Source organism: Fundulus heteroclitus, chromosome 21 (assembly GCF_011125445.2).
Source record: "Fundulus heteroclitus isolate FHET01 chromosome 21, MU-UCD_Fhet_4.1, whole genome shotgun sequence".
Taxonomy (NCBI): Eukaryota; Metazoa; Chordata; class Actinopteri; order Cyprinodontiformes; family Fundulidae; genus Fundulus; species Fundulus heteroclitus.
The window spans coordinates 39,140,142-39,162,488 of record NC_046381.1 but is presented as its reverse complement, the minus strand read 5'-3'; the positions used below and the strand labels follow the sequence as shown (position 1 = coordinate 39,162,488).

The 22,347-nt window shown below is 42.3% G+C and overlaps 2 protein-coding genes across 15 annotated transcripts in view; both read right to left on the bottom strand.

Moving 5' to 3' along the window:
- Positions 1-1,850: 1,850 nt before the first annotated feature.
- Positions 1,851-9,336, bottom strand: LOC110366786 (eukaryotic translation initiation factor 5A). Its single transcript, XM_036124922.1, has 5 exons — positions 9,209-9,336; positions 5,321-5,508; positions 5,050-5,154; positions 2,364-2,495; positions 1,851-2,252 (listed from the first exon to the last, which is right to left on the bottom strand). The coding sequence occupies exons 2-5, from the start codon at positions 5,486-5,488 to the stop codon at positions 2,187-2,189; spliced, it is 471 nt and encodes a 156-aa protein (XP_035980815.1). The 5' UTR covers positions 5,489-5,508; positions 9,209-9,336; the 3' UTR covers positions 1,851-2,186.
- Positions 9,337-17,373: 8,037 nt separating this feature from the next.
- The window catches only part of LOC118556197 (TRAF2 and NCK-interacting protein kinase-like), a 78,024-nt gene continuing 73,050 nt past the window's right edge, over positions 17,374-22,347 (bottom strand). For all 14 annotated transcript variants that reach the window (XM_036124904.1, XM_036124905.1, XM_036124906.1 and 11 more), the window contains 3 exons: positions 21,408-21,567; positions 19,666-19,805; positions 17,374-17,745 (listed from right to left, as the gene is read on the bottom strand). In XM_036124904.1, coding sequence (XP_035980797.1) covers positions 17,662-17,745; positions 19,666-19,805; positions 21,408-21,567 — 384 coding nt within the window. In that variant the 3' untranslated portion in view covers positions 17,374-17,661. The remainder of the gene's footprint in view (positions 17,746-19,665; positions 19,806-21,407; positions 21,568-22,347) is intronic.

The window sequence follows — 22,347 nt, the reverse complement described above, 5'->3', positions numbered from 1 at the left end:
TTAAGGTACTTCCACCAGAGCCCAGTTCTTCTGTTCTCCAGAACCACCTTTTAATCCTGACCCATTCAGGCTGGATTACTTTAACTGGACAGGCCGTGGTTCTGGAGGCCCAGGCAGGTCACCTCAGTGGTTGGTTCTGGTGCCTCACCTTGAACTAAACACCTTGGCCCAGTTAAAGTCGACGGTGGTTCAGGGAGCAGCCAACAAACCAAAGGTCCGGATCACCCAGAACCATCGCCGGTCTATTTCAGGGCTGAAAGCCTTCCAGAACCGACTTCTCTCTAGGAAACGTTTATAGATGCTGATATTTAACCAGCAGAGGCTCGTTATGACTTCAGGATTTAAACCAAAGGACCTGGATTTGTTAAATCTCACCATGAGACTTATGATTTGGTCTCTGTCATCAGAGCAGGTACCGGTTCTGTTCAGTGTGGTACCGGTTCTGGCTGGAAATGAGACTCTCAGAGGGAAGCAGGAAGTTCTGCAGACTGGACTCCATCTGTGGAAACGTCCCTCTGGAGCTCCAGCAGCTTCCTGTCTTCTTCCAGAAGCGAGGGATTGCTTTGCCCATCAGTTCAGAGATCCAGTTTTCTCTCCAGGTGAATGAAAATAAAATCCAGGTGAGGCACATCTGGCTCCACCAGCTCCAACTTCACTTATTTTTGCTTCAGTCGTCCTTGTAGCTTGTTCACGTTTTCCTTCTACTCGACTTTCCAGTAACATTCTCATACACGCTTTCTATGAAGATGCCTAACTTAATTTATCTGTAGTTCAGAGTACTGCATGTAAAGTGGAAAGTTTAGTGGAAGGAAAACATGATTAACTGTAAGCCATAATCAGAATGATGTCATCACTCTGCGACAGTGATCATTTAGACTAGAATTACAGGTTGAATTGAAGTTGTTTATTGAGGAGCAGCTTTATGGATTTTTACAGATTCCTGCAGCATTGAGTGTTTTTTTATATTAATATTGATCATATATATTTTTATAGTAAAACACCAGCGATCATCTCAGGTCTCAGGCTGCAGCATTTAAGCAGAAGCTGCAAAAAAAAAAAAAAAAAGCGTACAGAACCAGAACCGAGCAGCAGCACAGAGCGTTTCACCCTCCGGCGACAGAAAAACCAGACAGCGGCTGCAGTTTTTGTCCATTTGTATCATCGTTTTTATTTTTGCCTTCACCAGTCAGGTGACAAAGGCCTCGAGTGAACAAAAAGTTTGCAACTGAACCACCCGCCCAGAACCCAAATTAAGTCCCTCACAAAGAAAAGCAAAGCCTCACTGCAAACCGCCCCCCCACATGTAGGGAGGCCACGCCGCTCCGCAAAACTAAAACACTTTTTGTAATACAGGGGGTAGTGAGGGGGGGGGGGGGATGTGGGACCAGCCCCTCCACACCAGGCGGCCATTTTGGAGCCAACGGGTCCGCCACGAATGACGGCGAGGGGGGAGTTTCCGCTCCTGGAGGGGGGGCGGGGGAAGGAAGTCATTTCTCTCTTCTAGCTTTTGGAGCTTTACATGCTGGGGGGGGGGCATGCGGTACCAGCCCCCCAGAACCAGAACCAGAACCGGGGGCCGGGGAGGAGGCCATGCTGGAGGGACGGCCTAAACCAGAGGAAGTATCTACAGGGCCGCCCCCCCCCCCCCCCCCTTCCTCCCCTCTTAGGTCTGCTTTATGTCGTCTAAAGAATATAAAAAATAATAGTCATACAAAAGCCGAACCCCAAAGTTTGTCTGTTTTTCCTCTTTTTTTGTTGTTTTAAACATTCAGGAATGTGAGCGGCGAAAAAAAGAATAAAACTAAAAAAAGACTGAAGGCAAGAAGGAGCAGGAATGAGCGACTGGTGGGTTATTTTTTTTTTAAAGTCGTTTTTATATAAAGTAGTTTGTTACCAAACAAAAACTCAGTGATCAGGCAGAGGACCACGCAGCGGTGGAACATTCCCAACAGCAACGGAAAGGGAGAGAGAAATGAAGGCGGGGGGGGGGGGGGGGGAGGAGGAGGAAGAGGAGGAGGGGGGGTAAAAAGATCAATGATGAGACAAATTACAACAGAATGATTTGAGGTTGTCTGTGAAGGCCGACGCTTTGGTGACTGAACCAATGAGAATGCAGGAGACCGGTTGTGGGGGGGTAAGGGTGGGGGGGGGGGGGGGGGGGTGCCTGGCCAGCGGAGCCTGCCTCCCTATTTGCTGGCCAGGACCTTGGTGGCGACGGCACATTCCTCCCCCATGGCAGCGATGACGGTGACCTGTGGAGGAGAGAGAGGCAGCGTGTTGGAGTCAGTCATCTGAAACCGTACCCAGACCCCCCCCCCCCCTCTCTCTACCCCCCCCCCACCAGGGCGGGCAGCTGGACTCACCATAAATTCTTCACCCGCCTCGAACTTTGATTCAATTTCCTTGCCCACGTCGCTCTCAGGGACGCGCAGGTCCTCCCTGATGTCGCCGTTGTCGCTCATCAGGGACATGTAGTTTTCATTAATGTTAACCAGCTGCAGAGAAAACAGAGGATGAAAATGACGGCAGAACAACTGAGGGGGCGGGGGGGGTTGTCACCATTTAACGACCAGCCCAACCAGGCTTCCTGCTGCTCAGCTTAAATAACCGTCAGCAGCTTCTGATCCATCGCCACCCTGATCCTACTCTGCAAAACGACAACTAGAAGTACGCTAAATAAGATTTACCAATGGAATGAGATCTTTACACTTAAATTAATTCATCTCCAGCTTATTTAAAGTGCAGGATGTTATTCTCCTGCAAAGTTACTTTATATTCTCCCCCGCAAAGTTACTTTATATTCTCCCCCGCAAAGTTACTTTATATTCTCCCCCGCAAAGTTACTTTATATTCACCCCCGCAAAGTTACTTTATATTCACCCCCGCAAAGTTACTTTATATTCACCCCCGCAAAGTTACTTTATATTCACCCCCGCAAAGTTACTTTATTCACCCTGCAAAGTTACTTTATTCACCCTGCAAAGTTACTTTATTCACCCTGCAAAGTTACTTTATTCTGGAATCTACTGCAATTCACTGAAATTCTTAAGCAGTATGCAAATTAAATTTTGTTATGTACGCACTCTATGCATACAAAATGACAATAAAGTTTGTCTAAGTCTAATTATCTTATTTTAGGGCTATAAATACTCATTCCACGTTGCTTTTAGTTCCCTCTGATGTAGCGTCCTGCACAGCACCTGGATCCTCACAACCAATCAGAACCTTTTCCCTCCAGAAACACCATGATGGACCAATGAGAGCGGCCGGCACCGAGCTAACGGTACCGCCACATTAAAGGCAAACGCTGAACAGACCTGAAAGTAATACCGGCTGTTAGTCCTGGAGGAGCAGGCCGGGTTTGTTAAACGGGCTGAAGGTGTAACCCAGAAATAAAGGAACATCTAGATGATTCTCAGGCATCAGGAATAAAAAGAGGAACGTTCTGCACCGTTAACGGGTCACTGGTACCAGAACACAGCGACTGTTCAGACTGGAGCCGTTACCAGAAGACGCTGCAGCAGCAGGCGGACCAGAACCAGAACCAGTAAACTGAGGCCTGCAGGCGTTTCTATCGCATCTCTATCCTTTAAAACTCGTCTCCAAACAGAGACGACGACTAGCTGCTCCCTGTGGAGCCCAGATAATCAGAACCGGGTCTGGTTCTGCCTCGTCTGCCGTTAAGAGCTGACATTAAAAGGCTGTGACACAGGAAAGGAGACGGAGACTCAATCGGTACTAAAGGAGAGCAGAAAACCCACGTTCTGACTTTAGATTGGTGATTGTTAGAACCTAGAACCAGTGTCTGCAGTTTTATCATCATCTCTAAACAAAAAGCTGAAACATTAAACTCCATCAGACTTTACAGGCATGTGGTGACAGAACCTCAGCGGTCCAGATTAAACCTCCATGTCAGCATCAGCTGTACGGCGCTGAAGGATTCTCCTCTTCATCATGATTAATAACTCCTCCTCCTCCATGTGGGACCCCACAGGGCTCCGTTCTGGGCCCTCTGCTCTTCTCCCTTCATTAGCCGTCACTGAGGGCGGGTATTCCTCCAGCAGCGGCTTATTAATATATTCTCTTTTTAAAACAAAGCCTTAGAGGTCAGTGGCTTAGACTTTTACTGTAAAGGCCCCCGCTACAAATGTTAGGCCCATATTTTACATTTAAATGTCACGTTGACTCTTTGGTAAGAAGGTTGTTGCAGCTTTTAAACAAAGTTGAGCCATCCTGACCTTCAGGAGGCTATTGATCCTCTCGTTAGCTCTAAACTATTAATATTAATACGCTTTGTGTCTCTCTAAATGACGTTCAGCTAGCCTGGATGCAGCCGCTCAGTTTTGATTAACACCTGCTAACTTTATTTAAACCCCCAGTTTTATATCAACTCTGGCTTCCTGTTGCCTTCAGGGCTGGTTTTAAACTTTCCCCGCTGGTTTTTTTTCTCTTAACGACCTCAGGCCTCCTGGTTTATCTGAACAGGTACGCGTTTGTGGGCGTGGTCAATCATCCAGTCAGCTTTTACTGGACGTCCCCAGGACTAGATGCCGATGTGAGCGGGTCTATGGTGACGTGTCCTCAGGGTCTGGTGTGTCCTGCAGCTTTCAGCGTCTCTGGTCCTGGATCAGCTCCTCAGTCTGCAGTCAGGTGCTAATCACCTGAATACTGGACTCAGGTGTGCTGGACCAGACGCCTTAAAGCTGCAGGACCTTCTAGAACCAGCGTACCTTTGTGGCATCACTGAATCAGGCCTGTTTAATGTACTTTATCCTCTTTATACTAAATTATTTCCATTTTTTGTGATCTTTATGCACATTTGTCTTTATACAGATCTTAAAAACCTTGATAAATCAAAAGTGCATCAAGAAATGTTTCCCCTTCAGCTAAAAATGTAAAGCCTTCAGATTAGAAGAGGACCTCATCTCCATGATTTCTGATTTTACCGGGGATTATGGGTAATCACTGCTGTTCTAGCCGCGCAGTCTACCTGCAGACGTCTCCGTTTTAACCCAGGTAGTCGCTCTGCGGTGGGAAACAGACGCGTACCTGATAGTCTGTCCTTTTAATGGCGGGAACATCCATGTTGTGGGTGGAGGGGCACATGTCTTCATACTTCTTGTTGGTGAAGATGTCAATACCAACCAGGTTAACCTGCAGAGAACCAGACACACCACTGAGGTCAGGTCCAGTAAAATAATAATCCACAGTAATAACGTCCCTCATGGGGAAAGTATGTCGTAGCAGCAGAAACCCTCAGACTGAACTCTGGTTCTGGGCTCAGAACCCCAGGAAACCGGGTCAGACTGCGGCTGCGTACCTTGGCGTGTCCGTGCTTGCCGGTCTTGGAGGTGGACATCTCCACGATTTTGCAGGGACGTCCCTTCAGCACCACGTAGCCGTTCTTACGCAGGGCAGAGCACTGCATGGGGAAGGTGGCGGAGGCGCCAGACTCGCCGGTCTGGAAGTCAAGATCGGGATCTGCCATGGTGCGATGGGTCTGGGGCGCTGAGAGGAGACAGGGCGGAGGAGACAGGGCGGAGGAGACAGGGCGGAGGAGACAGGGCGGAGGAGACAGGGCGGAGGAGACAGGGCAGAGGAGACAGGGCAGAGGAGACAGGGCAGAGGAGACAGGGCAGAGGAGACAGGGCAGAGGAGACAGGGCAGAGGAGACAGGGCAGAGGAGACAGGGCAGAGGAGACAGGGCAGAGGAGACAGGGCAGAGGAGACAGGGCAGAGGAGACAGGGCAGAGGAGACAGGGCAGAGGAGACAGGGCAGAGGAGACAGGGCAGAGGAGACAGGGCAGAGGAGACAGGGCGGAGGAGACAGGGCGGAGGAGACAGGGCAGAGGAGACAGGGCAGAGGAGACAGGGCAGAGGAGACAGGGCAGAGGAGACAGGGCAGAGGAGACAGGGCAGAGGAGACAGGGCAGAGGAGACAGGGCGGAGGAGACAGGGCGGAGGAGACAGTTATCCGGCTGATCGGGTGAAGCAGCTCTAACTCCAGTAGCGCTGGGCGATATGGATTAAAAAATAAATCTCCGATTTTATCATACCAAATTCGATTAATCGATTTTTTCCTCCTTTTTGTTTCATAAAAAGAAATTAAACAAATTATTTTAAAACCTTGCTTTTTATGTCAAGCATTTCATCAGGGAGTTGACCTGAATTCAAAGTGCAACTAAAAACAAGCTGTGAAACGTAAAACAAGATGGCAGCCGTGCCATTATAAACAATGAAAATATAACAAAACATTTGCTGCTAGTGGTATTACACATTGAGCTAAGAACAGGCTTCACTGCACTTGTGAACTTCAAACTAAGTTAAAAAAAAGTAAATAAGTAAATGAAGTACCTCGTATTATGGTAAAAAAAGGTTTCTACTTAACAATATTTTGACAATACATTTGCCTAAACATATATTCAGCATCACATGCTGTTCTCTTCATGGAAACCCAATGAGTGTATTGGCAAAATAAAATCCATGATTTTCCAAAAAGGAAATCTTAAAGAATTGTATATTCGAATTAATCGATTAAATCGATTTATTGCCCAGCCATAAACTCCAGACACCAAAACCTGCAGTAAACCGTCTAACGTACGATCCCAGTTTCTAACAAATGTTCCCTGAAACAAAGTCTACAACATTAATAAACGTAAATACTTTATTACCATGTATAAAAACAGGCTAAAGGGAGTAAAGATCGTTTAAAAGCGTGGATAGTCTCCCTACACGACCCTGTAGTTCAGCAGTTTTCAGCCGTCTGGTCATATCTGACGTATATTTATATTCTTCATAATGGACTGATAAGAATGTTTGATACTTTTATCTCTTAACACATGACATGGTTCCTACAGCATAAGGGTTAAATTCATGACTTTTTAATGCCACTTGAAATAAAAAGTTAAGCCCAACTTCACGATAAACAAGATAAACCTGTTTGCGACAACTTCACCCAAATGTTTATTTTAACATAAACTATTACTTTGTGGCCCAGTAGACATGTTTAACATTTTGAAAAACATTCCATATAGGAAGAAAGCTAAAACACACAAATTACAGATTTATTTTTAACAACTACTGAACTGAATGCATAAACTTTGTTTTGTTCCCTACTAAAATAAACTATAAATCAGTTTTAAAAACCACAACATAACCAGTGCCAACTCTTTTTCCCAGCTATGGTCCGGCTTTTTATTGGTTCTGCTATCGGGACAGAACCAATAATGGTTACATTGAGCCGTTCAGTAAATTAAAAATATATATAATTGTGTCAATTATTTTACTGTTTGGTAAGGATTACAAAAACTAAATCCTATTTATGACCTGGTAACAATTTTAAGACCTAAGAAAGACTGATTTAAGACATTTTAATGCCAATTAAGGCCTTAGTTTTATGTTACAGAATTCAATGCCTTTTAAGGATCCGTGGGAACCCTGTTATATTCTTATATTTATCATAACACATAAAAACCTGAGACCTGATGGAACGAAGGAGTTTTAGCCTCTGGAGTATAAACACTTAAGAAACTAACTGGAAACAAACCCCACAGATTGATTTCCTGACGACCTTTAATCAGTTTTCAGCTGATTTTGGCATTTTTCCCTTAAAGGTCTGCAGGTCGTTATGAAATCATTACTGATCAGCACTGGAATAATATAAATATTTATGCCGATTAAACATTTCCTTCACAATAATATCCCCCACACCTTTGATTAAGACTTTTGTCTATAAGATTTGTAAAAACTGGGAGCGGAAACGAGGCTTAAAGTCAATCCAGGCAGCAGAACAGAAATATTTATAGTTTTACTACAAGGCAACTGAAATATTATAATAACCCACGAAAATGTGCTTTTAAGCTTTCATTCGTGATTAAAATTGTGCAAATATTTCAACGTCTACGTAGTTTGATTCTTTTCTTTCATGCAAATACGTCTTCGGGCGTTCAAGTGGTTTTAAAACTTTAATCAAATCTGTTTTTCTATATTATTTCAAGTTTCTGAGGATTTTATTGAGGCTAAAAGAGAAAAACATTGAAGTTTAGCAGCAAACTCTTGCATTAATGGTTTATTATTCAGTATTTATGGTTCTAAACCCTCATACAGCTCTGAGATAACTAGTGTGAGGGAAATTAAAAGGCAGACTGCACATGAATCCTGCTTTACTGACATGAAACGTCAGCATTTGCTCTGACTTTAATCACCTTTAACTTTTAAATGATGTTTTAAATCGCCTGCTCGGGACCAATTAGCCTCTCCGGGGCCTTCCTGCAGCGATCCGGCTCACGTCGGAACCGCGGGTCCGTTTTCTGGCCAGAGAACCGCTCCCCTGTCCGGGTTCGGTGCTCCGACCGGACGGAACCGGGGCTGCATGCGGAGCGGCGAAGAATCCGCAGCGTCCGTGAAACGTGGAAGCTCGGCGGGGCTAACCGGCTAAACACGAGGCTCAACTGCTGTGTCATCCAGCGCGGCTCCGGGCGGCCCGGTTCCGCTCCGGGAGCACGGACCCGGCTTTTTACAGCGGAACGGGAGGGAATGTGAGCGAGGCAGCAGAACCACGCGTCGCCACCGGGGATTAACGGGACGATTTAAGGAAAGTAGCACCAGCTAGCTTGGCCTTCGGTTAACAACACGGACACATAACGGCGAAGCCAGGAGGGGAGCGACATTTACCGGCGTTAAATGCACCTTTACCGCGTCGTTACGTTAATAACCGATGTTATATTTAACATCCACCGGAGCAAACTGCCGGTAATTCGTTGTCTGGTGTCCGTTATTTAACATTTGGGAGCTAGCGCGAAGCTAACAGCTGCTACCAATGCTAGCAGCGGCTAGCTGCCAAATAAAGACGCGAATTCGCTCCGCGTCTGACGGCGGCTCGCCGTTCCGCGGCCATCGCGGCCTCCGCGGGCGGGAGATGATCGCCGTGGGGCGGCGTGGAAAGGCAGGAAAACCACGCGCGGCGTGACAGCGAGGAGCGCCGCGCCGCCGAAGGCCGCATGTCCCTTTGATTCAGCCCCGGACACCCACACCCTGCCCCGCCGCCCGACTGGAATCCACCGGCGAACCCCGGCAACTACTCCGTGGGGCTCGCTCACCGGGAAGGAACCCCGTTACCGTCTCCGAATCCGCTCTCGGGTGAGCTAAAAACGGATAAAGTTCCCCGTTTATTCCCTGAAGGAAGAAACACGCGCCATGCCGCACTTACCTTCCGAGCAAAAAGAGGACCGAAAGTGCGCAGGCGCAGCAAACTTGACTGCAGCATCCGCGGAGCACGCGGGGAGGAGGGGGGCCTTTATGTGTGCGGCCAGGCTGCGCTGGTTGCCAGGTCCGGCCCACGCCACCCCGACTGGGACGGAGAGACAGGCCTGGACGTGCCCGAGGCCAACCTGGCAACCCGTCAGCGCGCTGAGACGCTGCTGGTAGCGGGGATTCCGATGATTCTGCACGGATAAAACAGCCAGGAGTGGCCCAAAATGGACGTAATTTGGAACCCGTGCAGATTAGCGATGGATGTATAAACAGTTTGATTTACAAGGAGCTGGGAGATGTAGAACAGAAACCCCAGGACATAAACTCTGTTAGCATATACACCAGCAGATTATCACAATAAACTTTTGTCTTTTACAGAACTCCATCACCAAGTGCTCAATATTTGTAAAGTGGAAAGAGAATTATAAATTATATTATCAAAGTGCTTACAAATAAAATCTGAAAAGAAAAACACACAATGTCTAGTAAGGAATTTTTTTTTTACACAAAGTAATTGGTAACAGAATAACTCCAATAAATTAATAAACAAATATAACTGAAATGTTTTGTAGTCTAAGTTTTATTTCTAAAACCATTTTAGAATTTACAGGAATGCCCAATTATAAGTTAGAGCAGGGATCACCAACGTTTTTTAAACTGAGAGCTATTTCATTGGTACCGTGTCATACCAAGGGCTACCTGTACTGAGACAGGAGGCAGAGATGAAGATGCTGATGTTCTCTCGGACAGAGACGAGGATGGAGAGGATCAGGAAGGAGTTCACCAGAGGTACAGCTCATGTTAGACGTTCTGGAGATAAAGCCAGAGACGCCAGACTCTGATGGTTTGGACCAGTTCAGAGGAGGGATGGTGAGGAGGACATTGGTGGAAGGATGCCGAGAATGAAACGGCCAAGTGGGAGGCCTGGAGGAAGACCAGAGAGGAGATTTATGGGTGGAGCTAAAGAGGACATGAAGGTAGCTGGTGTGAGAGAAGATGCTGAAGGTTAGGGTAGATGGAGACAGAGGAGTTGCTGTGGCAACCCCTGAAAGGGATAATTGGAAAGATGAAGTATAGGAATGTCTAATTAGCAATCAATTACTCCATGATTCTCTCTGATTCAAACATGATGTGACACAGAGTCTCATTTCTCTTTGCCAGAGTCAGAATCAGCTTTATTGGTCAGAATTGTGCTCAATCAGATAATGAGACTTTGGTTACAGATTTCACACATGGAGGTAAGAATGTTTCAAAACATCCACGCTTGTATTTTGGATGTGAACACCTGGAAATTATGATACGAGAAGTTGTACAGCAATTTTTTTTAACTTGTACAACTAAATAATTATTTGTACAGAAACAAAAAATTCTTTACATGTTTACATTTTTTTTTATCTTCAGCCAAGTCAGTAAACACAGCTTTTAGAATCTGCTGCTACTATTGGTCAACTTGTGGCGCTGTTCATGTTTGAGCAGGAAAAGATGCTCATTCCTCTCACCTGCTGCTGCTGTTCAGTCAGGAAGTTGGTGATCCACTGACAGGAGAAGACTGGCACTGTGAGCTTCTGTTGAAAAATGTCTGGACTGAGATGAAGTCCAATAACAAGATCCTGGCGAATGTCCTTGGGTGGTTGAGGGGGTGCAGGATGAAGATTAGTCCCAAGCTGACTGCATCATCGGTCAACCTTTTTGGCCAGTAAGCAAGCAGCAGGGGGTCCAGCAGGGGCCTCTGATGTCCTTCAGATGCTTCAACATGAGTCACTCTGAGGATTTTATGATCACAGATGTCAGAGTGACAGCTCTGGAATCATTTAATCCTGTTATTCAATTCAATTTTATTTATATAGCATCAATTCACAACACACGTCATCATCAAGGTTCTTTCTAAAGTCAGACTCCATCAGATCCTCCAGGTTGGTGAGAAAGTTTCCTCTCTAAGGAAACCCAGCAGGTTGCATCAAGTCTCTCCAAGCAGCATTCACTCCTCCTGAAAGAGCGTAGAGCCACAGTGGACAGTCGTCTGCATTGTTGATGGCTTTGCAGCAATCCCTCATACTGAGCATGCATGAAGCGACAGTGGAGAGGAAAACTCCCCTTTAACAGGGAGGAGAACCTCCAGCAGAACCAGAACCAGGCTCAGTGTGAACGCTCATCTGCCTCCACCCACTGGGGCTTAGAGAAGACAGAGCAGAGACACAGAAAGCACAGAAGCTCACATTGACCCAGGAGTACTTTCTATGGTAGAGAAGACAGAGCAGAGACACAGAAAGCACAGAAGCTCACATTGACCCAGGAGTACTTTCTATGTTAGAGAAGACAGAGCAGAGACACAGAAAGCACAGAAGCTCACATTGACCCAGGAGTACTTTCTATGTTAGAGAAGACAGAGCAGAGACACAGAAAGCACAGAAGCTCACATTGACCCAGGAGTACTTTCTATGGTAGAGAAGACAGAGCAGAGACACAGAAAGCTCATACGGGGTAATCAGAGCTCTGATATATGATGGAGCTTGATTATTAAGGGCTTTATACGTTAGAAGGAGAATTTTAAATTCTATTCTTGATTTAACAGGAAGCCAATGAAGGGAAGCTAAAATTGGAGAAATATGATCCCTCTAGTTTATTTTCATTAAAACTCTTATGGTGCATTTCCTGGGGATCGGGATGGTGATGGATGATTTAATGCAGGGGGGACATCACAGAGCTCCAGAGTGAAGATTGGGGGCCAGTTGGTTATTTCAGGCTTTCAGGTAGAAGGGGAACCACCATCAGGTCCTGGAGCTTTATTGGTCTTCAGACGTTAAGAAACCTTTTTTACATATTCCTCAGAGATCTACAGTCCAGACTGCGGCTCAGAGGGGAGGCGGTTGGAGGTACACTACCAATATAGGCAGTTTTTTTTCTGTGGTAGTAAAGTGTAAACAGACACACCTGAGTTAAATGACTGGGTGATTAACAGACTTCTGCAGAACTGCATGGCATGCAGAGGAGGTCATGTAATAATTTGAATTGTGTGTTGTATAGATACATCTAAATCACGAGGGACAGAGGCTCTAGAGCAGGGGTGTCCAAACTTTTTGCCAAGGGGGCCAAAAATGTTAGACTAAAAATACTTGGGAGGGCCACTAAATTCTGATTATAAATCAATTTAAATTGCATAAATTTTTATTTTTTATTTTTACTTGGTTACCAAAAAAAACCTAAACACAATATTTTAATGAAACACAAATTAATCACATTTCTGTAGAAAATAATCTTTCAATTATTGTAGATGTGAAAATTTAAAAGGATCTCGCAGGTTGGAATCATATAATGCCTTCAGGTTTATTATCTTTGTCTAGTGTGCATATTTTCATCCACAAGAACATGATATGGATCACATTTGCCAAATCTAAGAAATGCACAAGTCTGGTTTTCACCGGATGTTTGTGCTCCTAATTACTATAAAACTGAATTGAAAGAAATAAAATTGAGAAAAGGTAAATACTTTGTGTTGCACCTTACATTTTAATTTATTTTTAAGAGGTCTTGAGTAGAAATTGCAGACTAGCGTTTTCTTTTCCAAGTTTGTCTCCATCAACTGCATGCACTGGCAAACCAGATCTATACATTCATACTTTTGTAGACAAAACGTCCCCTGGGCCGCACTTTGGACATCCCTGGTGAAAGATCCGTCTTTCTTTAAGTGCCAACCTTTTGAAATGTTACGGGCGAAGACCAAGAGCTTTTCTGTTCTCCGTTAAAAAGTAAATTTTTGAGGGAGGATGTTTTCTCCACTGAATAACTGTACTTATGACAAAGTTGGATTTTCTAAACTTTTTCAGTGCAATGAAATGCAGTTTCTCCAGATATGCATTGACCACGTCGTCCTGTTGTGCCTTTAAGCATCTCAAAGCATGAACAACCATCACTGTTTAGCAGAAGCACATTACTCTGTAGCATAAACTGAGTGAATGAATGAAGAAAGACAAGCAGAGCAGCTTGTGTTTTTTTTTTTTCTGCTGTACAAGGAGAGGACATTTATTGTAGATTTCCAAACATCAAAGATGTGCGTTACCGGACCGAGGTCGTCTTCTGACTGATTCCAGCCATTCTCAGGTGAGGTGAAAACATACGCTCACATGCATGTCACACACACACCTGTGCGCACACCTGCACACTCAGACACACAGTCGCACACACGTTCACAGTCTTGATACAAAAAATTGAAATACAAATAATACCACGATAAAAACATTGTATTTTTTTGTTTTTTTAGAAATTCTTACAGTATCAGCTATGTTCTCTATTCTGTAGAAAGACAACTAAGCTTCGATAAGTGAACATTATTTATGTCCTCTAAAATGATCAGTATGATGTTATCATAATGTAAATTATTACAGTATAAATATCTTTTATTCTATTGTTTCTCAGACAGACTTTGCCTCCTGATCTTTATTCACAGGTTGATGATCAACTCTAACATCCTGCACATTTAAAAGGCCTCAGCTGGCCTTAAACTGCCTGTGCTCCACATTTTCACATCCTTTTAGATATTTGAACGACTAAAAGAAAATTAAAAGATGAAACCAGTTTCCTCTCACAAATATCAGCATTTACAGTCGCCAGAGGGTCGACTGTCTACGCGCCTGTCTGGTTTTAACATACCTAAATTAATAATAAATGTCACCATGATGTATAATTCTCCAGTGTACAATCTTTACTGTTTTTTAACTAAAAAAACAAACACAAAATGCCAACATTTTTCAGGGTTTTGTCAATTTTCTGTTGTAAAACCCACAAGTGTATTGCCTCAGAACTGCAATTCATAACAAGTGAAGACGGTTCAACATGTATGTCTTCATGCAAACTAAATACACAGCCGTGACTGACAGAAATTAAACTCTTTTAGTTCCTCAAATTGTTCTGAAAAATCTCCCATCCTAAAGGAACCATAGAATATAATGATTTAAAGAAGTATGAAATAAAAACACATCATAAAACCTCTTTGTTTTTGTATTCTTTGCAAAAAAAAAAAAAAATCTGTCATTAACAGCATTGTGAGTATTTACAAAAGTGAAGAACACACAGAAGAGCTGAAAAAAAAAAGTGATCTTAACACAAGGCAGGAAAAATAAAACCTTCCAGAAGTTGGCAACTATTCCATGGACGAGTTCCTCCGGTGAGAAAAGACGAGAAGATTTCTGTTATTGTGTTGCTGCTGCAGCAAAAGTACAATATCTACAACCTTCCTCCGCCTGCCAGAAACAAGACAAACAGCTGGAGCAGCTGCCGGCGGACTGCCTGCGACGATGTGTGAAATCTCTCATTTCTCCGTCTGACAGTCGTCGCTCGTTTGAAGGATTATTCTCATATTCTGGGATGAGACAGATGTTTCAGCAGCATCACTCAAAACGAGTGTTCACACTGTGAGCCAGAGCATCTTAAAGGAGTCGGGTCAGCTCCGGTAATAGTAATAATTTCCTGCCATTGGACCAAAGCTTTTCAGCCACAGCTAAAGCATTTCACTTCGTTCCATTTGCCTCCTGCTGATGTGTTAGAAAGATATTCCCTCACGGACCCAAAATAAAGCAATTTATTTTGTAAAACGGTAAAGAAAACAACCTAAAGTTACACTGAGTTTGTTGTTTGAAGCAAACACAATGTTTTTTTAACTGTATTTGGAAGCTAACTGACAAGTTATTTATATTTTTCTGGATGTTTTATATATACCCCAAAACATTCAAAAAAAATTATTTCAGAAATTATTAAGAAAAAAACATGGCTCAAAATAAAACAACGGAGAGCTTTAAAATATCCCATGAAGCCAGCTAACTACAAATCCATTTGAGAACCACTATGGCCTCTTTATTTTATTTGAAAGTTAAAATCTAATCCTGAAAATTAACTTAATTATGCTCTAGTTTCAATTTGAAAAACAACCATTACAAGGGCATAATATCACCTCTTATTTAAGACGTAAGATGCTCTTAAACAGAAGTTGTACAGTACTTTGTGATCGAATTAATGAGAGAGACAGAAGGGCAAATAAATAATTTATTTCTGCGGTTATCAAGCCTTTTTTATGCATAGCTGCCATATTTGAACTTAAATGTCTAAATCATTCTTCAGCTGGGAAATGGGTGTAACTGTTGTGCTCAGCAGCCTAGCTAGCTATGATTAGAATATGTAAAAACCTAATTATTGCAGTTAAAAATGTAGCAAGATGCTCCTGGGCAGAGGCTTTAATGTACTTTTGATTAAATCAGGATGAAAATTTGACAAAACTGCAAATAGATAGTTGATTTCTGAGGCTATTATTACCACTTCTGCTAGTTAGAATCTCTGGATCTGGTAGTGACAGCGAGTAAAATACATTTTTTCTGAGGCTAACATCAATGTTTATGTGCAGGGCAGCCATATTCAGTCATGAAGTTGGAGCTAGCAAGAAACTCCAGGCTATTTATACTGTGGTCATATTTCTATTCTGGTATTAAAATTATTTACTGTCCAGTTGTAAATTGGGGAATCAGTGGGATTAGCTAATCATTGTGGTCTTTCAACAAGTTAGCAATGATTAGCACGATAGTTTGTTAGCATACTACGTCTTTTTAGATGAGCTAAAAACTGTTGCAACATGTTCAACAAAAGGTTTGTACAGCGCTTCATTTTGTGACTGAATTTAAAAGACAGCAGCAGAGACGAATGTAAACAAACAGTTTAAGCAGCCATATTGAATTTTGAGGTCACAGCTAATGATACATTTAGGGTTCTTTAGATTTCTGGTGATAAACCTATTTACTCTCCAGCTGCAAGTCAGGAAACATTGTTATTTGCTGATTGTTGTGCTCAGTATGCAGCCTGGCAACGATAAGCAATAGTCTACAAGTTGAAAATGTATTCGACTGTATTTTATGCTTCCAAACACAGCAGCCAAATGTTCACTAGCAGAGTTTGCCCAGAGCTATGCATGCATGATTCATTTACTTAGGTTTTAACTTAAATCAGTGCAAATAAATTGTTTATTATTGCAGCTACCACCACTTTTATGTGTAAGGCAGCCGTGTTGGACTTTGAGGTGAACTCTGTTCTTCCAAGCAGTACATCTAACAACCGGGATGTTCCAGCTGATTCTTCCAACTTATAACTTTTTCATAATAACGATGCTTTTATGAGACAAACTGAGGAGAAGTAGTGGACAATGAGTAATTGTACGCATTTTCATTTGAGATGAATGGGATTCACAGCTGATTCTGTTGGCAGTTTATTAGAAATTTTTCAATAGTTTACATACCTCCAGTGTTCCCAAGTCATGAAAAATGTATTGAAAACGGTAGTTTTGGCAGCTCGCATTAAACACTTCAAAAAAGGCAGCAGGAGCAACATAAAAGCAAGTCTGACCATTTCATCAGTAAAACTATGCTGATGTTTTTTTTGTGTTTTTTGCTTATAGTCACATTTTAAAGAATTTCCACTTGAATATTTGCTGCAGGCTTCATTTATTCTCATACAATCTATTTCAGTCAGCCAACTGTGAAATGTTGCGACCCTGTTTTCGCCCTATGGTTAAAGATTTCCGCTCACTGTACCTTTCAGATTGTCAAATTTTATCAGGAGGCGCCCTAAGCCTGTTGGTGTTCTGGTGCCGTTTCTTTGTTGCTTCTTAAAGTTGTGCAATTCTATTCCTAAAACTGAAAAAAAAAATAAAAAATAATAATAATGATTTTGATACTCAGCAGGCTTGGTGTCGATGTTCTCACATGTGCTCGATTCAGACATGATCTAGTAAAGCAGAAAATATAAAAGCATACGAGCTCGGTGAGATGAGCGTGATCCTAAAAACGGTGTGCAGTTATTATCTCATTCTCAAGTGTGTTTTTTTGTCTAATGCTACTTTGCCTACTAACTAAGACTACAACAGTGGGTTTTTTGCTGCAGCAGGCACACCTGCACCGCAGTGAACGACCTGTATACTCGCAGTGTGAACACCCTGGTTGAAAGTCACTGATGTGCTACACAAAGAGCTTCCCCACAGAAAGGCTACTTGTCAGGTCCTTAAAAGGCTCCAGATCAACCCTCAGTCCGGTCCGACAGTCCTCAGTGGGGGGTGGGGGTGGGGGGGGGGTGGGGGGGGGGGGTGGGGGGGGGGGCAAAGCGCCAACTGCTGACAACATGTGGGGTCCTCTTTGCTCTGCAGGCACTAACACCAACCACAGGACCTGCAGCGCCCCCTACAGCGTGAGGATTTCTAAGTAGGGACACTCTGCTGTGGTTTTACCACCTCCTCCAGATGTGCAGTCCAGTCAGATGCTTTTTGTTGTTGTTGTCGTCGTCGTCGTCCACGAGTACACACACACATATAAACACGCACAAACATTGTCCTCCTGTCATCCCTCCTGCAAAGGGTTGTAGTTCCGAGAGGGAGGCAGGTTACCAGTTCATCATGGAGCTTCTGTTCAGGGTCATGAAGAAAACTTGACTACTGCCTCCAGAACGAACCGAGGCAAAGAAGACCTGCAGAGGATGGAGGAAATCTTCAGTTTCAGGTTTATTTAAAGACACAATAAAAGTTCCTTTTTTGCTTGACATCAATGAATGTTTCAAAGCTTATAAAAGCAGATGAACTTAACAAACGTAACAAATATTACAAAACAGAAGAAGCTACACACTTTTGTCAGACCAATAGCTCTTAGTTATTTGGAGAAAATGTAATTAAATTAGTGTTTCTTTAAAATATAGTCTAATAGAAGGTTATAATAGTTTACTTTAATTAGGTAAAATCCAATTAAAGCAATTCAAATTTTGCTCAATCCATAAAACTGGCCAAGTCATTACAGCCTCATAACCTCCATTTATTTTAAATAATGCATCTCTTTCAGCAAAGTTAAGTACAGTGTAACCAATTATGGCCCAGTGTGATCATAATAATTCAAATTCAGTCCAACACAATTCATTAATGAATGATGTCAATCCATGTAACCATCAAAATAAATACTATTTATTAAATGAATACATACCAGCAGTTTAATCCAATGAAAATGGGCAATTACAATTCACTTTATTTAATTCAACTTCAGTCTATTTAAGTAAAGTCTATTTAACCTAAACATACCCAATTCTTGCAAAATAAACTTAATTAAATCAAATTTATTCTAATGCAGTCCAGTCAGCTTACACAAATTATAATTCAGTTCTGTCATGATCCTTACTTGTTTAATTTTTTTATTCTCTTATTGTTGCTTTATTAGTTCAAGATTTAAGGCTTAGCATCTTGCTTATTTAATGTATTCTGTTCCCGGTGCATTCTAGTGTTATTTCTCTTAGATCTCTGTCTTCCTCTTGATTAAATGTTTCACTGTGTCTAAGTTCAGCTCATCTGTGGTGATTAGTCTCTCTCCCTACTTTCCTTCTGCCTAAGCTGCTTCTCATTATCCTCTAATTATAACACCAGATTCCAGGGTCATTCTCCTCACTCCCCTCAGTAAGTTCCCTGTTGGCCATTATAACCCACTGGGCCCTCCCATTGCACAGCCTGATTTTCCCATCATGCACCTCGTCCTGTCCTCCCTATGCCTCTTTGTAAGTTTTGCTTTTTGTTATTAATCATTTTATTATTAAATCCTCCTACAAATCATGCTGCTTCCAAATTCCTGTCTGCACTTTGCTCCACACACTCTGACAAGTTATTTTTGTTTTGTTTTTGTTACTTTGAAAAACAGCAATAAATAAATAAAGTAAAATAAATTATTTAATTATTTTGTCCCAATTAAATACAGTCTTATGCAGTCCAATTATTTACAGTACAATTAAGGTTGTAACACATTTCAATTCAGCTACTTATTCTTTAATTTAATTTAATTGTATTTAGTACAGTCTAATCATTCTAGTTATACTCATCTTGTTGTAAATTAACATTCAGGCTTTATTTAAATTTTATTAATCATGCATTCCATTCAGAAATAACTGCCATCCTGTTTGAACCCCAATATAATCCAATATCCTCCAATTTAAATGCAGCTTAGTTTGATGTCAGTAAGTACAGTCATATACACGCAATCATGACCGAGTTAAATGCATTTAAGGTCAAATAATTGGCATAAACCAGGTCCCTACATTATTATTTTTGTTCTAATTAACCGGTTCAGCTCAATTATTTACAGTTAAATTATTGTCTGTTGAATTCCCAATTTAAAAATTATTTCATAATTGATGCAATAAATACCAGTTAGGAAAAAATCAATGTAATTACAGTCAAATTAAAATTAATATAATTTGATTTATTTGATTATTCTTTATAACAAAACACATTATTAAACATTCTTCCAAAGCAAATAAGCAGATTTGGTTTTCTTTAAGAATTAGATCATGTTAAAAACGCTAAATAAAAGACCCATAGATACGGTTATGGTTGCAACCAGCTGGTTTCTGACTCACTTTGTCGTTCCTCTCCGTCAGGAACTTCAGTCGCTGAGCTCGCTTGTGCATGAAAACTCCATCGAGGTGTCCCGTCTCCACGGAGCGGATCTCAATGGCCTTCTCCCCCCAGCCCATGATCTGGTTGGAGTGGATGTAGGCTGCAAGGACAGAAGAACATATGAACGCAGATATAAATACACAAACATGGAGAGGGGCTGGAAACCCGTCTGCAACCCAAGACAAACGCACCTAATCGCTGCCAGGGCTTCTAACGGTGGAGGTTAAAACGGACTGATCTGTACTTCCTGCCAGAGCTGCCATAACACAGGAGAGCGAGACCGGCTTGGTTTGAGTCTATTGATCTGAATTTATGAGTGATTGTGTTCTGGTATCTGTAACTGATGCTGGTCGACGGGACTAGAGAAAAGCTACCTTTGCTTTTAGAGAATTAACACCAATGCGACATTAACCGGATCTCGTTCATACAAACATTCCAGTTCTGTCAGAAACCAAAAGAGTGATGCAATTTCTGCAAAGTATTTGTAAGCATCAGGAATGTTGTGGGACTTGATAGTTTTGGGTGGAGTCTGTCTTAGTTTCACTAAACAAGGCTGGTATTATAGAACCGCAGATAATGATTCTACCTGGATACAACAAAGCAGTGCAAGTCAAGCTTGGAATGCTGTATTTTATCACTCCATGGGTTATTTTTCTATAAATAGTCCAAGATAAAATGACAGCAAGTATTTGACATTCACTGTTTTAGTTTGATCACAAAAACATGATGGTGGCTGCATCATGCTGTGGGGATGTTTTTCTTCTGTGTAGACATGAAAGCTGGTTAGTGTAGATGGGGAGATGGATGGAGCTTAACCCAAGATATTCCAAGTAGAAAACCTGTTTGAGCCTGTTTGTGGCCATGCTTACTATGATATTAAAATTAAGGAGAAAAAGAAACATTTTCCCCATAAGATGATGTAAATTTGTCAGTAAGAACCTCATTCTAAAAAAAATACAGCAATTGTCCATCTGCATCAGCTCCATTTGCTGGAGCGACACATTTATACCATGAACTGGCATCAGGGGCCACACAAAATATTTTCTAAGACCACAGTTCAAAGCATTTCCATTTAATTTTATTTATATAGCGCCAATTCATGAAACATGTCATCTCAAGGCACTTTACAAAGTCAAAATCAATCATATAATACAGATTGGGTCAGATTATACAGATTGGTCCAAAATGTCCTATATAAGGGAACCAGTTGATTGCTTCAAAGTCCCGACAAGCAGCATTCACTCCTGGGGAACCGTAGAGCCACATGGAGAGTCGTCTGCATTGTCCATGGCTATGCAGCAATCCCTCATACTGAGCAAGCATGAAGCGACAGTGGAAAGAAAAACCACCCATTGGCGGGAAGGAAAAACCTTATATTCATGCGTTAGAACGGCCTAGTCAAAGTCAAGACCTACATTAAATTCAGAATCTGTGGCAAGACTTGATGTTTGCAGATGCTGTCCTTCCAATGAGTCTAAACCTCCAGGTCTGTCACATAAAATCCCCATAAAATTCACTAAAGTTTGCTTTGCAATGTGACAAAATGTGGAAGAGTTTAAGGAGTAAAAACTCTTTTGCAAGGTATTATGCAGCTTTCACACCATGAAAATGTTAACGAAACAATAAGAATTGAGCTGCAACTCATCGACAGAGCTTAACCATAAATCATCAAACTAGTTTTTTATCGGCTGGACCGACGTACCGACAGATGTGGGCATCTCGCCCCACTGCAGCACCACGTCTTTGGTGATACGCCCGTAGGTGTTGACGTAGACGCCCTCGTCCTCGTAGCACAGCAGCATCTCCATGCCGTCCGTCTTGGGCAGGACCACGATGGCGTGCGGGGTGACCTGACCTTGGATCTGTGAGGAACCAGAGGTTGAACATTGTGGTGGGTTAGGGACATTAAACTGCTGGAACAAGACAATTCTCCTGCTCCTCAGCCACGCGCTCGCCACCGTACAGACATGAGCATCATTCAAGGGTGCCGATAAGCAACGAGAGGCGGTTGCTATGGTTACCGTCTCCTTTACCCATCGGTCTCTGACTGAAAGCACGCCAGGGTTAAAGGAGGACATTGATTCAGCTGCCCTTACTATCTTGTTGTTATGTAAGTTACAGAACTTAGCAAAAGTCTTGAGTCATTTCTGGTTCTTCCTGTCAAGCGGCCACGCCTTCCTTTGTTATTCTAATGATGTAATTATTATTAGTTCAAAGTTTCTTTTAAATGTATTTCTTTAGAAATGTACTGTTTTTTATGCTAATTTTTTGTCCTTGATACCTAAAAGATTCATGGCTGCAGGACTTGTTCTCCCCTCGTACCTGAATGTTGGACCTAAAATAACAAATTATATTATGCTTTGAATGTTAAAGTGCCCAAAAATATCAAATTTTCTATTGGTTTTGGTTCATTTCTTCAGTTAATGGAGCCTTTTTCTGTGAGAATGACTTGTAGGCCAGGGTTAGGTGGATTACCAGACTGAAAATGGCTGCTGCTTCATCAAGGGCTTATCTGCTCAATATTCTGAATTATTAAACACAATAATTTCCCTCACTGAGTTAATTTTAAATAATCAATGTGTTTCTCTCTGATTTTAATAAATGAAGTTCACACTCATTCATCTACACAAACTTTAAATTTT